This window comes from Apodemus sylvaticus, chromosome 15 (genome assembly GCF_947179515.1).
Source record: "Apodemus sylvaticus chromosome 15, mApoSyl1.1, whole genome shotgun sequence".
Classification (NCBI taxonomy): Eukaryota; Metazoa; Chordata; class Mammalia; order Rodentia; family Muridae; genus Apodemus; species Apodemus sylvaticus.
Genome location: NC_067486.1, coordinates 84,650,218 through 84,668,433, shown reverse-complemented (window position 1 = coordinate 84,668,433; position 18,216 = coordinate 84,650,218). Strand labels below are relative to the sequence as shown.

General features: G+C 40.8%; 1 protein-coding gene across 2 annotated transcripts in view; it reads right to left on the bottom strand.

Annotated features, from left to right (window-relative positions):
- Positions 1-8,894: 8,894 nt before the first annotated feature.
- LOC127666040 (sperm-associated antigen 6) overlaps positions 8,895-18,216 on the bottom strand; it is a 96,727-nt gene continuing 87,405 nt past the window's right edge. For both annotated transcript variants that reach the window (XM_052158741.1, XM_052158742.1), the window contains 2 exons: positions 15,076-15,221; positions 8,895-8,982 (listed from right to left, as the gene is read on the bottom strand). In XM_052158741.1, coding sequence (XP_052014701.1) covers positions 8,919-8,982; positions 15,076-15,221 — 210 coding nt within the window. In that variant the 3' untranslated portion in view covers positions 8,895-8,918. The remainder of the gene's footprint in view (positions 8,983-15,075; positions 15,222-18,216) is intronic.

Sequence of the window (18,216 nt, the reverse complement as noted above, 5' to 3'; positions counted from 1 at the left end):
AACAATGATTTCGGCCACCCAGATACCCCAAGACTCCCAGGGACTGAACCATCAACCAAGGGGCACACATGGTTCCAGCCAAAAAATGTGGCAGAGGAAGGCCTTGTTGGGCATCAGTGGGAGAAATGGTCCTTGGTCAGGTAAAGGCTCAATAGAGGCCCCAACAAAGGGAAACTGAGGGGGGGAGGTGGGAGTGTGTCAGGTGGAGGGGCATATATGTGGAGGCAGGGAGAGGGAGGAGGGGAGGGGTTGTGGGTCTTAGGGGAGGGGGCATATTGGGAAAGGTTTTACCATTGACAATGTAAATGAAGACGATATTCAATTTAAAAAAACAGAAAGGTTTTAATTAAATAATTGTTCTTTCTTCTCCTGTACTTTTGACAGATCAGTTGTCATTTAATATGATCTTATATGTCTAAACTGTAAATGCCAAAAAGAATCATGACTCTAAATTTGTACTAGGGAGGTGAACATGAATTCTGGATTGGTCACTCAGTACTCACACTATTATCTCCCTGGGTGTGAAGGGAACGACTTTCCTGGAACGTAGTACATTTGTTATTCTCAAACAGATTCAGAGCCAGTGGTTCTTTTGCCTTGATATCAGTCTTTAAAAAAAAAAAATGGAGCACCAGAATCAGTAATGATTTCATATTTCATTCATGTTCTCATTGATTCAAGTTTTTAAAATACATCCTGTTTGGGGATAAAGTTTTACTAGTGATCAAAAATTAAAAAGAGATATCTTTGAATTTCGATGACAAGTTGAGTCTACACCTCACAGTGCATTTCTTCACAGGATGACCATGTTAAAGTTGTAAGTAAATAAAGTTGGAGTTAGTGTGAAGCTCAGATACAAAAGACTGCGATTTTTCCTTTGTGAATACAAATAATTGAAAGGAGAGCCCATGAACTGTGCCATTTTTATTTGGGGATAGAAACAGTTGTTCGCTTTTGATATTTAAATCTTTCCTTCATAGTAGCATGATAATGATACAATCTCACAATTTCCTCCTCCTGCCGCTTCCATACTGGGGGGCTTGTTTGCGTTTTAGTTGGCCTGGCCCCTCCCTTCTATTCATGTTTCTTTTTAAAGCAAGAGCCTGAGCCTTGTCTGGATGAGCAAACTGTATTTTAGGGTGCCTGTGTGCCATTGGTAACAGTCTAGATACCTTAGCAAAGCATCAGGGACAGATCATCTATAGATTTGATCCTCCACATTCAGGTCCCATTCACCAATAGACTCAAAGATTAGGGGTCCTATTATCCTACTAAATTAAAGATTTAGTGGAGTAATTTCTGTATATTTTTCTGTACTTAAGCTAAATTTGCTTCCTCAGTATTCTTTTGTGTTTTTTAAGTGGCATGTTTGTCTCAGACAATGTCATTTTCGGACCCAAAGGCCACTCCCCCATTGGGTCTGGGGTAGCAGAGATAAAGTATAGATTTTAGTAATGACTTGAGACTATCAGAGGGGAGAGTGTTAGCTATGTGGAGGTTCCGGAGCAGCCCAGCTGTTGAGCTAGTTAAAGCATATTAAAATACAAAGGCTCTGTGTGTGTGTGTGTGTGTGTCTTTCATTCATGAATCCAGGGCTCTTGGGTGGGTGCAGAGCTATGTGTACACCCACTGGGAGCATAGAGTGGACTTTAAATATTTACCACCACAGTGTAAAGCTTGAAAAGCTGTTGCATGTCTCTGTGTCATGGTTTCTGCCAAGAATTATCAATAAAAGAAGCACTCTTAGGGCAAGTCCAAAGCCACATAGTATAAATAGTATGCATGGAAAAATTAGAAGCTTTCTTATTGTATAAATATCTATGCCAAATGCATTGACCTTAATATTCTCACTATGATATTTATCTGATGATCTATCAGAAAATACATCAGTTATTAATGAAAGGAATTCAATAACATTTTACATTAAATTTCAAATTATCCACTGAGAAAACACCTTTTCCTGAATCCACTGAGATTAACAAAAGGGAAAGTGAAGACTCTGTGTTCTACAAAACAAGGAGACTCCCATGACTTTAGGGGTTTTCATTTAAATCACATAATCCATGAGTATACCTTTGCAGTGTTTTCTAGCCACTGGAATATTCAAGTTCTTTTTTTTTTAAGATAGATTTATTTATTTATTTATTTATTTATTTATTTATTTATTTATCTTTCCTTATGAGTGCTCTATTTGCATGTATACCTGCAATCCAGAAGAGGGTATCATATTCCTTTATAGATGGTTGTGAGCCACATGTCACTGCTGGGAATTGAACTCAGGACCCCTAGAAGAACAGCCAGTCCTCATAACTGCTGAGCCATCTCTCTAGCCCTATATGTCAACTTCTTAAAGACAATTCTTTTCTTTATTATGATATCTGAAGTGATAATTTCAGGGTTTTTTTCTTTTGCATTAAAGCTTTTGGAAATTACTTGAAGTTTACAAAATCAGTTAAAGCAGTCCTTCATTATTCTCCTTACTTCTGAGGACTTCATGTAAGTACACAATGATATGAAGACATCAACTTCTGAAGCTTCATGTAAGTACACAATGATATGAAGACATCAACTTCTGAGGACTTCACGTAAGTACACAATGATATGAAGACATCAACTTCTGAGGACTTCATGTAAGTACACAATGATATGAAGACATCAACTTCTGAGAAACTTCATGTAAGTACACAATGATATAAAGACATCAACTTCTGAGGACTTCATGTAAGTACACAATGATATGAAGACATCAACTTCTGAGGACTTCATGTAAGTACACAATGATATGAAGACATCAACTTCTGAGGACTTCACGTAAGTACACAATGATATGAAGACATCAACTTCTGAGGACTTCACGTAAGTACACAATGATATGAAGACATCAACTTCTGAGGACTTCACGTAAGTACACAATGATATGAAGACATCAACTTCTGAGGACTTCACGTAAGTACACAATGATATGAAGACATCAACTTCTGAGGACTTCACGTAAGTACACAATGATATGAAGACATCAACTTCTGAGGACTTCACGTAAGTACACAATGATATGAAGACATCAACTTCTGAGGACTTCATGTAAGTACACAATGATATGAAGACATCAACTCCTTTTCACACTCCAATTCTTCCCACATGCTTCACAAATCCACTTCTCAACTTCAGGTCTTATTTTTACTTTAATTCTAACTTTTCAGGGTTAGTTCAAGACAGGATTAGAGTGTGTGTGTGTGTGTGTGTGTGTGTGTGTGTGTGTGTGTGTGTGTGTGTATGTGTGTGTGTTTACTAGAACTTACTCTGTAGACCAGGCTGTCCTAGAGTTCAGAGATCTGCCTTCCTCTGCCTCCTGAGTGCTGGGATTGTAAACATTTGCAGCACCACAAGGAGTTTTAATTATTAATTTTTGAGAACCTCATATTGTAGGCAATGAAATATGATCACACCTACCCCCATCTCTCTCTTCTAACATCTCCCATATGCCCCCCCGCAAAACTGCTTATATAACTTCATGCCTCTCCATTATAACCCACTAAGTCACTAAGTGTGTGTGCGAGTGTGTATGTGTGTGTGTACGTGTGTGTGAAGCCTTTCACTAGAGCATGAGAAGCCCACCTTTAAATACATCCTTAGAAAAAATGACTCCCTCTCTCCCAGAAATTATCAGCTGACAACAGCTGCTCAGTAAGGAGTGGACGTGGTGATCATATACCTCAGCTATGCTGGGATTTTGACTGGCCTCATCTTGTACAGGTCTTGTGCAGGCATCCATAACTGTGAGTCCCTGTGTGTAATGACCAGGTGATGTCAGTGTTTCCTTCCCCATCCTCCAGCTCTTAAATTCTTTCTGACTTCTCTTCTGTGACGTCCCCTGAGCCTTAGTGGTAGAAAAAGGCTTTGAGCCAAGTGGTAAATGCAGTAAGTATATACTATATATAGTAATACTATAACTTGATCCTTTTATTCCCTAAAAGAAACAGAATAATTTAAAAATTAGCAGGGAGGGTGAAGGAAGAGGATGATAGGGAGACACAGCTCAAATTAAAGACCATTTGAGGGGTAGTATGGAAAACTACAGAAAACAGTTAGATTTGTTAGATGGAACACTAGCCAATTATTAGACGTTCATCAACTGAAACCAAGCGTCCTGATGAGAGGCAGACTGACAAACATGGAAGGCAGATCTGTTTGCTGCTGTCCTGGTAGGATGGGAGAAACAAGCCCAGAAAAGAGTCCTGCCAGGTTGAAGTAAAAGCCACGAGGAATCAACAAACAAGAAAGCCTACCTAATTCTGAGACAAGATTGGAACATAGCCAATATGCTCACCACTGCCAAAAGGCTACTGGAAGAACGAGTGTCCTCACTTCTTAATCAGCTGCTCATGGACAAAGGGAGGCTGACTTCAAAGTCAGAAGCAGCCAGTGCAGAAACAAGGTGAAGCCTAGAAATATGTCCGTGTTAGTCTGGCCATTGTGAAAAATAAAAACGGTGAAGTGGACTAGAACAGACAATTGTGTTAGCCCCAGGGACCTTTGGTCTAAATGACTTGTAGGCGGCAATTCCTCTGACTTCATGGTGGGACCAGAATAGAATGTTCTATGGTGACTCAACCCTCGGGCTATCTCATGGAGACAAACCACTGTTGTAAAGGCCGAAGGTAATTTAGGCAGCCATAAAATCAGCAAATCCCTATACCTCTTTCGCTATCCTGTGGCTTTAGTGAGTCAAGACTTACTGGGAAAGCTGCAGGCCCAAGCAACTTACAACTCCCATGGCCAAGTAGCCCTGATCCTAGGGAATCCAGAAGCAAACATCATGACTCTCAGGGTCCCCACAAAGAGAAGAATGACATCTCTACAATCTCATAGAGATGCTACCACAGGGACCTACATTTCCTTTCAAGATTGCTTAGAGTATGAGTTTTAGACAATTCTCCTAGATTGACACAGAATGTTTGCCCCAACAGTAATAAATCTAAAGCCAAGGAATAGGTAATTCATTAAAAACAGTATTTTATCCCTTGCAAGGCACAAATTGGGATATAAACACCTGAAATGACTTTTGGATTATGAAATTCTCCAACCATACTAGTTATCCAAGAACATACCTCATCTACCAGTCAGAATCCAGGAACAGAAGCCTATCAGCTAGTCCAGGGTGTATAACTGGTAAACCAGGCCACTATTGCACTGCACCCAGTCCTGACACTATCCTAGGCCTCTTCTGCACTGGAGCTGCCTTTCTCACATGTCTAGGCCTTAAGCATGCTTCTATTATAATCCAACATGTCCTTCAGAGTCAACCAATTTATAGAGGGAAATCCTGAAAATGTTGAACTGAACCAGAATGCCTTGGAGATTCAAATTTTCTCCAATATTTCCACATCACAATAGCCTCTGGTTTAAAAGCCTTCCCAGTAGATCAGCATGGCAATGTATGAATGACCTAGTGCTGGATGGATGGATGGACATAGGAGTATTGTGTGGAAGAGCATGACTGCAGCTTACCCTCCAATAGAAGGTCTCAAGAAAAAAGTTTCAAATCTTTCAGGGAAGTCAAATACCTTAGCTTTACCTATCCAATGGCCCAGAGAGGAAATAGGCTATTTTTCAGCCCAACATCAGGCTCTGGAGTTCCTCAGAGCCTCATGTTTCTGAAGACTCTATAAATCTGATTCCCTGTCTTTGTGAAATCCCTTTATTCACAAATGGAGAAGCAAGAGAATTTCATTATGGAAATAAGCACAAAGATCTTTGAAATCAAGCAGGCCCTCACCAATGCACCTGGCCTGGGACACCTACACATATCTAAGTCCTTGTATGTGTATGATCAGACTAGCACTGCAGAGCAGGTCCTGACCTGCCAGGAGCCATTCTCACAGAGATCTCAAAATCCCCTCCTCTCAGCCATTTCTAGCCTGCTTTCTCTAGGCTGCTTTTAGAAGGAAATGTACTAGTTTAAAGATTAACCAAGTAAGCCAGATAGTCAGTACGTACAGAGCTCACCCGAGTGGGCTCGAAAAAATGAAGCTCACCCGTGGTTAGGTTACTAACCTAGCAACTCCTTTCCACCTTACCTCCTCACGATCGAAATATGATGCCAAGTTCCTACTGCACCTGCCAAATCTTCCCTGAGATTCTGAGAGACAACTCTGAGAAACTGTTCCTGAGGAATGATGCTAGCCCCCTGAGATTGTTCCCCAAATACAATGACTTTCCCCCTTCACCCTTCCCCACACCTGCTTGCTTGTCTTTATAACGCTTTGTGTGCAAATTAAAGTTTGACAGCTTGATCAGAGTACAGACTTGCTGTCCATTTCCTTGTGTCTCTTGTCTCTCGTCTTTCCCTAGGTGGTTCCAGGGGCCCTGCTGACTGTCCTTCAGGTCGGGGCACTGACCCAATTATATACCTGGCCACCCTGTCTGTGGGCATGTATGGCTATGGCCCTTTTAGGACAAACTGATTTTCAGATAAGAATTAACAGTCCATGCCCTACCTGGAGATTCATCCTATAAACAGTCACCAAACCCCAACACTATTATGGATGACAAGAAGTGCATACCAAAAGGAGCCTGTTATGGTTGTCTCCAGAGGGGCCCTGCCAGAGCCTTACAGATATAGAGGCAGATGCTAACAGCCAACCATTGGTCTGGGTGTAGGGTCCCCAATGGAGGAGTTGGAGGGTGGACCAGAGGAGCTGAACGGGTTTTCAGCCCCACAGGAAGAACAATGATTTTGGCCACCCAGACACCCCAGGACTCCCAGGGACTAAACCATCAACCAAGGGGTACACATGGTTCCAGCCAAAAATGTGGCAGAGGAATGTTTTGTCGGGTATCAGTGGGAGGAGTGGTCCTTGGTCAGGTGAAGGCTCAATAGATGCCCCAACAAAAGGAAATTGAGGGGGGGAGGTGGTAGTGGGTCAGGTGGAGGAGCATATACTTGGAGGCAGGGGGTGGGAGGAGGGGTTAGGGGTTTTGGGGGAGGGGTGAAACTGGGAAAGGTTTTACCATTGGAAATGTAATGATTATATTCAATTAAAAAGAATTAACAGTCCAAATGTCACACTCAGTATTGACATTTAAGGGCAAACACACTCAGTATTGACATTAAGGGCAAAATTAATATCTGATCCTCAGATATTAATGAATGAATGCTATGTGGCAAATCCACAGTCATCTACAGTAGTGTACACACAAACCCTCATGATCCGACTACCTGTTAGACCAGGTAAACCAGATCATGGCTACATTAAAGTTAGTCATAAGGTATTTTCCAGACGACTTAACAGAGCAGCCCCTCAAGGACTCTGATGTGAGTCTTTCACCCATGATAGTTTTGTAAAGAAGGAGAATGCCTTTTGGGTACATCACAAAGACCTGAATGTCATCACTGAGTTGAAATTTCTGTCAAAGTGAAGCTCAGCATAAAAAGGCAGAACTCACAGTACTGCCCACAGCTCTCTAACTAGGAGCAGGGACAGGTGCCAATATATGCATGGACTCTAAATAGCTTTTGCCAGTGTGTGTGTGTGTGTGTGTGTGTGTGTGTGTGTGTGTGTGTCTTTTTATAAAGAAAGGGGCCTGATCAACTCAGGGAGAAATGTCATAGTAATCCTTGAACCCTTAGATGCAGCATGGGTCCCTAAAAGGGTAGTAGTTATGCATTGTTGGGGACATCAAAAGAAGAGTGGCATATTACATTTACCTGTGTGATGACTAGTGATTCTAATTTAACATCAGTAAAAAAACAGATTGAAGAATGAGGGTCATAAAGGAGTTTGAACAGTTCCAACAAAGATGTACATTGTTGAAAACTAATGACAGAAGAGACCAGAAAATGTGCAGGCTAAATGAAGACTGTCCTTCCAATGTAAAATCAAAGGACTCCAAGAAGGAAATGAGAAACTGGATCTCTAGGCCAGGCCTCACTGTAGTCTGAGCTTGTCTGGGCTGACCTGCACCTCCTCTGCAGGCCTTCAGATGACACCTTCAGGAATATCCCTTTAGGCGTAAAGACACATAGATATCAACAATCAAAGGCTCCTAAGTCCAAAGACAGATTCCTTCTGTCAGAAAGTCACTAGATAGAAAAAGCAAAAAGGACCATTCTAATGCTGTTTTTAACATTTTTTATTGAAATCTTCTTTGACCCCATTACTACATCTAAAATAAAATGTGAATAAAGTCCGAGTCTGGCGTGTTCCACTCAAATGACATCAACATCAGAAAACATGACTTGGGGATTTGATAATGTGAGCCTAGGCCAAGGGAGTACTGGGAGCAAAGGTTCTGTGCCACATCATGAGTATGAAACCTCAAGAAGAACGGGAAAGCACGGATTCCAGGGTGCAATGCTTGGGACCCTTCAGGGAGAGGGAGCAGGGTTGCAAAACCAGTGGCAATGGGTAGAACTGCCTAGAGTCTTAGAAAACCAAACCTATCATAGCTTCTGCATCAGCATCCAAACCTCTTACGAGGGTTACATGCCCTGTTGTCAGGTTCATTTTTCAGCTCATTTCTTCCAGATGCTTCTGTGTAACCTGAAAGGCAGGTTGTCAGTGTCTGTGCTTATGAGGAACTGGCCAGAGTGGCCTGAGTGCTGTGGAACAGCATCCTCATCTAACGGAGGCTGTGTGTGTGCTGCTTGCACGTGGTTTTCAGCAGAACAATAGCAAACGTTTTAAACCCTTTAATGTCTTTTTAAGTCTATAGTTAGAGAAATTTCTATGTATGCAAATGACTATGACTAGTCCTTCATATATTCCAGTTACTAACCTTAAACTATTAAATACATTTAGAAAACATTGTCTAAAGTTATCTTACATTGAATAAAACTAGAATGTACTTTCAGAGAACTTTAACAATCATTATTCACACTCTCCTGTGAAACTGAGAAGAATAAAAATGAGCTTTGTTCACAGCGGCTGGTAGCTGTCCACCCTCTGCAGAAGTGTATCGGAGTATCCAGGTGAGTAATACCTGAGAAAAGAAATCTGCTATTAGATAGGGAAGAATTTCAAAGGTGGACGCAAGTGATCCTACACAAGAAATATTAATATAAGTAAAACTTGATACGAGTTCTTATAACTATACTCTTCTGGTAATGCTATATGTATATGGTATTAAAGACTATGAAGAATACCAACTCACAGAGCTGTGCTTAAGAAGGGAAACATTTCAGAATATGCACTGCATGGGTGGAGCGATGACTCAGTGGTTGAGAGCACTGACTGCTCTTCTAGAGAACCAGGGTTCCATTCCCAGCACCCACCTGGCAACTCAAAACTGTCTTTAACTCCAGGATCCAACGCCCTCACAAAGACAAACATGCAGGCAAAATATCAATACACATAAAATAAAAGTAAATATTTTAAATGAAATAGGTATCATGACAATTAAGATGTTTTGTTAGCAAAACCTTCAATCCATGGATGAAATTTCATTTCAGACACTTTTTATCAAGTAAGTAATGTTACTTTTGGGGGGTGTGGTTGTTTTTGGTTTGGTTTTGGTTTTTTGGATTTTTTTCAAGACAGGGTTTCTCTGTGTAGCCCTGGCTGTCCTGGAGCTCACTCTGTAGACCAGGCTGGCCTCAAACTCAGAAATCCTCCTGCCTCTGCCTCCCAGAGTGCTGTGATTACAGGCATGCGCCACCACCGCCTGGCGATAATTTTATGTGTATGTATGTGTTTACCTAAATGTATGTATGTACAGCACTTTCATGTTTTGTGCCCTCAGAGTCCTGAAGAAGACCTCAGATCCCCTGGCACTGGAGTTACAAGTGGTTGTGAGCCACCGTGTGAGTGTTAAGAATTGAACCTGGATCCTCTTGTAGAGCAGTCAGTGCTCTCAACTGCTGAGCCAGCACTCCAGCTCCGTAATATTACTTAAAAAGGATCATAACTAAGAGATCTTAATAACAATTTTAATAAAAATTATTAAAAATTTAAACAGAGTATTAATCACCTTCATTGGTTCTTGGGTATATATACATAATAATATGAATATATATTTCTAAATTAAATATTTTACAAAAGATTAGTTTAAAATATTAAGTATAACATCAAAAATACATTGTAGGATCATTTGATATAACATGAAAATAAGCATAAAACTATATCAAATAATATTTGACAGGTATTCTAGTATAAAACAGATTTTTCAGATAAAATCTGAAAAAATGTAATTTAAAATTTTTCTAAACATTCATTCAAAAATAATTAAATTTTAAAAAGTTTGTTTCTAGACAAAAATCTAATGTTAGGGTCTTGCTTTGGCCTCTTTTAGATAACTATACCTATGCCTACTTAAAAAGTCATAAATTGGGCTGAAGAGATGACTCAGCAGTAAAGAGCACTGACTGCTCTTCCAGGGGTCCTGAGTTCAATTCCCAGCAACCACATGGTGGCTCACAACCATCTGTAATGGGATCTGATGCACTCTTCTGGTGTGTGTCTGAAGACAGAGTGTACTCACATACATAAAATAAATAAATCTTTGTTTAAAAAGTCATGAATTGTATTGCATTAATTGCCTCCATAATTTGTTAATTAAATGTGAAAAATCATCAGCTGTATTTGTTTCCAATAACATCTTTATATACAGTCTTATATACAGTCAAGGTTAAACAGTACATACAACATATCTTAAAGAAGGTTTTTCTCATAAAGCCTTTGTCTGAGTTAGGGTTTTACTGCTGTGAACAAACACCATGACCAAGGCAACTCTTATAAGGACAACATTTAAATGGGGCTGGCTTTCAGGTTTAGAGAGTCAGTCCATTATCATCAAGGCAGGAGCATGGCAGCATCCAGGCAGGCATGGTGCAGGAGGAGCTGTGAGTTCTACATCTTCATCTGAAGGCAGAATACTGACTTCCAGGCAGCTATGATGAGGGTCCTAAAGCCCACACCCACAATGACACACCTACTCCAACAGAGCCACACCTTCTAATAGTACCACGGCCTGCGTGGAGCATAGACAAAGCATCACATTCCACTCGCTGGCCCCCATAGCTTGTTCAAACATTTAAGTCTATGGGGCCATCGCTATAATGCAAAATACATTCAGTCCATCTTTGAAAGCCCCATAGTCTATAGCAGTCTCAACAATGTCAGCACTCCTGGGAGACCAGCTTTCTTCTGATAGGATCTGTGGAAATGCCCCAGCTCCCGGATGCAGATGGAGGAAAACCTGAAGGATCTTGTCTCAAAAGCCCCACTTATACCATGCCCGCATGCTCCCAGCAGGTCCACTCTGGACAGTTACTGGAGAAAAAGTAGAGATCTCACCTCCGAGCCCAGAAGTGAAAGCGCTCCTGGGAGACCAGCTCTCTCCTGGAGGACATGCTGTGGAACCACCCTGTCTCCCGGGTGCAGGTGCAGAAATATTTTCTGACTATGCACCCCCAGTGGCTAAAGACAGGCTGGGACTACCAAAGGTGGTTTTCACTATTCTTCCTGTCCTAATTAAGATCTCTCCAAGTTTACTCTAAGTCTAGTAACAGGAAAAATCCACCAAGATGACATCTAAATTCTAAACATATATGCCCCAAACACTAGGGCAACCACATTCATAAGAGAAATGGTGCTAAAGCTTATATTGCATATCGAATCCCACACATTACTAATGGGAGACTTCAGTACCCCACTCTCACCAATGGGCAGGTCATCAAGATAGAAAACAAACAAATAATGAAACTAGCTGAGGTTATGAACCAAATGGATCTAACATATCTACAAAACCTTCCACCCAAACACAAAAGAGTTTGCCTTATTCTCAGCCCATCACAGAACCTTCTCCAAATTTGACCCTATCATCAGTCACAAAGCAAGCTTCAACAGATACTAGAAAATTGAAATAACTCCCTATATCTTATCATACCACCATGGATTAAAGCTGGACATCAACAACAACAACAGAAATTTGAACAACTTTCTACTAAATGATCACTGGGTCAGGGAAGAAATAAGAAATAAATACTTCCTAGAATTTGATGGAAATGAAGGCACAAACTTATGGGACACAATGAAAGCAGTGCTAAGAGGAAAGTTCATAGCACTAAGTGCCTTCAAAAAATAACTAGAGAGTTTTCATACAAACAGTATAAAAGTACACCTGAAGGCTCTAGAAAAAAAGAAACAAACACACCCAAGAGGAGTAGAAGGCAGGATATAGTCAAGTACAGGACTAAAATCAATCAAATAGAAACAAAAAGAACAATACAAAGAGTCAACGAAACCAAAAGCTGATTCTTTGAGAAAATCAACAAGATGGACACACCCTAGCCAAATTAACTAAAAGGCAGAGAGACAGTATCCCAATTAACAAAATCAGAAATAAAAAGAAAGACACAACAACAGTCAATGAGGAAATTCAAAGGATCAGTAGGTTTTCATTCAAAAGTCTGAGGGAGTGAAAACTTGCACAACCACTTTGGAGATCAATTTGGTGGTTTCTCAGAAAACCGGGAATATTTCTACCTCAAGGCCAACTATATCACTCCTGGACATATAGCCAAAAGGATGCCCCACTATACCACAGGGACACTTGCTCGACTATGTCCCTAGCAGCTTTATTCTTAATAGCCAGAAACTGGGAACAACCTAGATGTCCCTCAACTGAAGAATGGATAAGGAAAACGTGGTACACCTACACAATTCTATTCAGCCATTAAAAACAAAGAGATCATAAAATTTGTGAACAAATAGATGGAACTTGTGAATATCATGCTGAGTAAGGCAACCCAGAGACTGAAAGACACATATATAGATAGTATGTACTCACTTATAATATATATATATATATATATAGTATGTACTCACTTATAATATATAGAGAGTATGTACTCACTTATAATATATATATATATATATATATATATAGTATGTACTCACTTATAATATATAGAGAGTATGTACTCACTTATAATATATATATATAGTATGTACTCACTTATAATTGGCTATAACATGCAGGATAACATGCTACATTCCACAGACCCAAAGAAATGAAGCAACAAGGAGAGCCAACAGGAGGATGTGTGAATCTCACTCAGAAGGGGAAACAAAATGGTCATCAGAGGCTGAGAAGGAACAGGGTGTGAGAGGGCGTGAGGAGAGGTATGCATGAGCAATCAGATGTAGGGGGAAGGGGTGAGAGATGGCTGGGAGTAAAAAGGGAAGTCAGTGAGAGGTGTCTCAAGGCTAGCTGGAGACCTAGGATGGGGGAGGGACATGGACAGTCTATGAGGATGACCCTAGCTGACATTTCTACCGATGAAGGATATGGACTGAAGTGGCCACGTCCTATAGCCAGGCAGGACTTCCAGTGGAAAAAGGGGGATATCAACCCAACCCACCCAAAATTTGTCCTGCCTACAAGAAGTGCAGGGATAAAGATGGAGCAGAGACCTAGGGAACAGCCAACCTTGGCTGGCCAACCCCTGACACTATTAATAATAATCTGCTATGATTGCAAACAGAAGCCTAGCATAACTGTCCCCTGGGATGTTTCATCCAGCAGTGGATAAAAGTAGATGTGAGACCCACAACCAAACATCAAGCTGAGCCCATGGAGTCTGTGGAAAGTGGGGGCTGGAACTGAGTGACCCAGAGGGGTCAGGGACACCACAAGAAGATCTACAAAGTCAACTAACCTGGGTCCATGGGGCTCACAGAAACTGAACCACCAGCCTAAGAGCATGCAAGGGCTGGACCTAGACCCACACGCCATTTGTAAGAGAGATGCAGCTTGCTCTCCATGTGGAGCAGGGGCGGGGCTGTCTCTGACTCTGTTCTGCCATTGGATCTCCTTCCCCTACCAGGATTGCCTGGTTGGGCCTCTGTGGGAGAGGAGATGTTTAGTCCTGCTGGGACTAAGTATCCCAGGGTGGGTGGTACCCCAGGGGGCTTCCCCTTCTCTAAGGAGAAGGGGGGGATAATTTGAGGAGGGACTTATAAGGGAGGGACTTAGAGGAGTGGAGGGAGGTGCTGTGATTGGGACATAATGTGAATAAAAACAATTATGGAATGAAAAAAAAAGAAAAAATGTATCCCAATTAATAAAATCATTGATTTCATAAAAAAGAATAAATTTTATTACATGTTACAAAGAAAATAGGTGGGCAGTGGTTGTGCACACCTTTAGTTCCAGCACTCAGGAGGCAGAGACAGGTGGATCTCTGTGAGTCAAAGCCAGCCTGGTCTACAGAGCTAGTTCCAGGACAACCAATACTACACAAAGATAAATCCTGTCTGGAAAAAAGGAAAAAACAATAACAAACAATCCTAGAAATGGTAATTATTAAATATTAAAACAGATAATAGCTATTGTTTACATATAACATGTAAGTTTTTAAATCTAGAATTTGTATTTTCTAGTAATGACCTAGAAAATATAAGGATGTCATATTTTTTCATTTTTTATGGTATTTGTCAAGACTTGTTTTATTCCATTTTTAAACTTTATTTAAAGGGTCAAATAATTCTCTTCTTTGTTTATATGATCTGAGGCAAGGCTTACTACTCTGCAAATCATCTTTGCTTTTTAAAATATTAATGTGAGCTGCAAGCAGGGCTCAGCAGTGACGCTCTTGCCTGGCAATCATGAAGCCCTAGGTTCAGTTCCTGAATTGCAAAAACCTTTCATTTTCATGAGGTAAAAGATTGGAAAGAGGCTACACATTGGCCTCGTGTAGAATGTCAAAGTCCACATATTTACACACTTAACATGAAAAGGTTTGGCCCAAGGAAGTGACACTATTAAGAGGTGTGGCCTTGTTGGAGGAAGTGAGTCACTGTGGGGGAGGGCTTTGAGATCCTGTGCTCAAGTTCTGCCCGGTGTGAAGACACCCTCTTCCTAGCTGCCTGGACACTGCCACGCTCCCTGCTATGATGATACTGAACTGAACTTCTGAAATTGTAAGCCAGCCCCAATTAAATGTTGTCCACTGTAAAAAGTACAACGTTCATGGTATCTGCTCACAGCAATGAAACCCTAACTAAACCTAATTTATTTCATTTGAAAATCGTACCCGTTGTAATATTGAACTACTCAGTCCCTCGTCCTCACCTTACTATTTCCTCTGGGTAACAGTTGTTGATGCTGTTGATGTATTCCTGCAGGAGAGAGCCTGGCTCTGCCTTTATCTCCTGGACCTTTTTCAGTCCACCGCTCGTCACAAAAAGCCTTCGGGCTTTGCTATCATGCGGCAGCACCTTAAAGAGAAAGTGCACAAAACATCATCTCTTCTTTCCCAAGTTAGAGGTTTACTACAGAAAATAATTTAGCAGAGAATTTATTCTCAGTGTAGCTATAACAGAGTAGGCCAAATCTGCTGCTAATTGGAAGTAAAATACACTCTTTTGAAAAGTATCTTAACTTTTCATGTTGCAGAAATGGAGTAAGGCATTGATCATGAGCAAAGGTAATATTACCCACTCCCCAGCAAAGCCTACTCACAGCCACCCCTCTCGAAACTAAAAGGCAAGCTCCCTAACAAGGGACCCTAACAAGGCCTCTTCAGGTCATCTTAACAAGGTCAACTTCTAAATATCTTGCCTCCTTGCCAGGCCACTCTTCAACTGAAGCCGTGTCTCGGTAATGAAGTGCATAAATGCTGGGCACTGCTTGTCTTTGCACTGGGCTCCTTCTCTCTGGAATGCCTTTCCACCACTCAGAACTGGCCCCACTGGCCTACAGAGCTCCTACTCATTGTTTGCAGCCCTAACTTTAAGAAGCTCCTGGCTGGGTAAAGTAGCGGACATGTGATCTCAGCACACAGGCCAGAGGAACACAAGCCAGGATGACTAGGAATTTGAGACCAGCTGAGGATACACAGTGAGTCCCAATTAAAAAAAAACAAAATAAAACAAAACAGAAAACAAGGTCTAGAGGATAGAGTTCAGTGGCAGAGCACATCCCTAGGTTTGATCCCCAGTCTGGGAAGGAGGGAGGGAAGGAGGAAGAGAAGGAAGGAAGAGAAGGAAGAAAGGAAGGAAGAAAAAACACAGGGAAGCGCCTTTAACGAATTATCCCATCTGCTGGCAGCAAACATTGTCAAAGACACGTGCATAAGAGATGTTATATTATGAGACAGCATCTTCAGTTCCCTTGATTTTGGTGGTCTAATTCCCACATATTCTACTGTTTTTTCTCTTTTCTATTTAATTTTTCTCATATATTTAATCATATTTCCTCTTCCCCACTCTTGCCAGATCCTCCTCATCTCCCTAACCTATTCATCCATCTCTTTCTCTCTCTCTCTCTCTCTCTCTCTCTCTCTCTCTCTCTCTCTCTCTCTCTCTCTCTTCCTGTGTTCCTGTGGTATATGTGTCACCATTGGAGGCCATTGTTCAATGAGCACTATGTTCAGCAAGTTCAGTAAGAGTAGCATGTCTTTCTCATTGACCTAAAGATTAGACTATAAAGACTGTTCCAGAGCTGACATCTGTGGATGACCCTTACTGCTCCCTCTTGGTGACTAAATTAGCCAGCCGCTTCTATTTTAGCATCTAAAAGGCATGAAAGTAAAAAATGGGCCAGATTTCTCCATGTAAAATGTAGTGTTCTATCTACACAAATCATAGAGAGGGAAAGAGCAGTCCACCATTTTCTTGGACAGAGGAAGACAGAGCACAGGTGTCTGTTACACAGAACCTTGTTCAGAGGTGGCGTCATCTCAGGGAAACTGTTTGCAGTAACAACTATGCTTAAAGGTCAGTTAAGCAGAGAACTGAAAGCAATCTGTAACCTGGCTTTCAGGTGAATACCTTGTAGGAAGCTTACTTAACTATAGAATCTACTTTAAAGTGGTGAGATTCACATCAGCAGTCTCAGCATTAGGAGGTGGCAGGAGAATCAGGAATAAACTCCAGTTCAGTTGGACCTACACAGTGAGACTTGTTCTTGTTCATTAGTTGCAGAAATACAGTATGCAACCAGAGGGTCCCATTGGTGTGGCTCTGTAAGAGTATTTAAATGAACATGTCCTCTTCCGTTAATTAGTCAAAGTGGCAATTGTCTTCAACACTTGCATGTTGTTTCTTACTTTTTTGTTTTTTTTGTTTGTTTGAGACAGATTCTTAACTAAGTACCCCTGGCTAACTTAGAACTTGCTATGTAGACCAGGCTGGGTCTGAACTCACAGAGATCGGCCTGCCTCTGCTTCCCAAGAGCTGGGATTAAATGTGTGTACCATGGTGACAGATTTGAACATTTGATTTCTTTAAAACAATACTTGGCTATTTTGTTTTCATTTTTTAGTTATTTAATATGTGTCTTGAACTAAAATAACTTCTTAATATATACCATCTCATTTAATGTTTATAATTTAAAAAAGCACTTACTATTCCCAACTTAAATCTAACCAAACAGGCTTTGAAGGGTCAAGTCTTTGCCAAAGAATTAGAATGTATTTGGGGTTACAGTTCAAGGGCAGAGCATATGTCTAATATATGAAAAACCTCGGGTACATATTGAGCACAAAACAATAACTTCTAATCCCACACAAAACCATTGTTGCTGGTGACTGACCTGGGCTCTTTTTGCTTTGTCAAATATATAAAGCACAGTCTCAGTAGTTCTCAGGAGCCAAATACTGAATCTGACACACTGTGGCCATCATGGGGTCCTTCCTTGTCAGCTGTCACCCACATTTCTCAACTTAACATTTCTATTGCACTTTTATTTACATGATATATAATGAACATGCAATTATTTAAGAAAGTATTTAAGAAACAGTCACATTTCTTAATTTTTAACTAAAGCTGTGAATATGCAGGACTAGAGAGGTGGCCCAGCACTGACTCTTGCAGAGGGTTCAATTCCCACACCCACCTGGTGATTCACAACCATCCGTAACTCCAGCTCCAAGCAACCTGTGCCCTCTTCCACCTCCACATAGTATCAGATACATATGTGAGCAAATGCGCACATACAAAAAGTTTAAACTGAAACATTTTGAAACAAATGAGCATGACTAAATGACTGCCAAAATCTGTAACAAACGGCAGAGGTTCTGAAAAATATTACAGGGTCTCAGAATTTTCTTCTTTCTTCCTTTTTAATAAAGATCTTTCCTGTGGTCCTAGATGTCTGAGATTAAAGGGCACTGGGAACAATGAATAGATATTTATCAATGAAAAGTAGCAGGGGGGAAGGGGAGAGGAATCACCTCTTTAAAATTTTATATCATTGTTATATTATAATTAT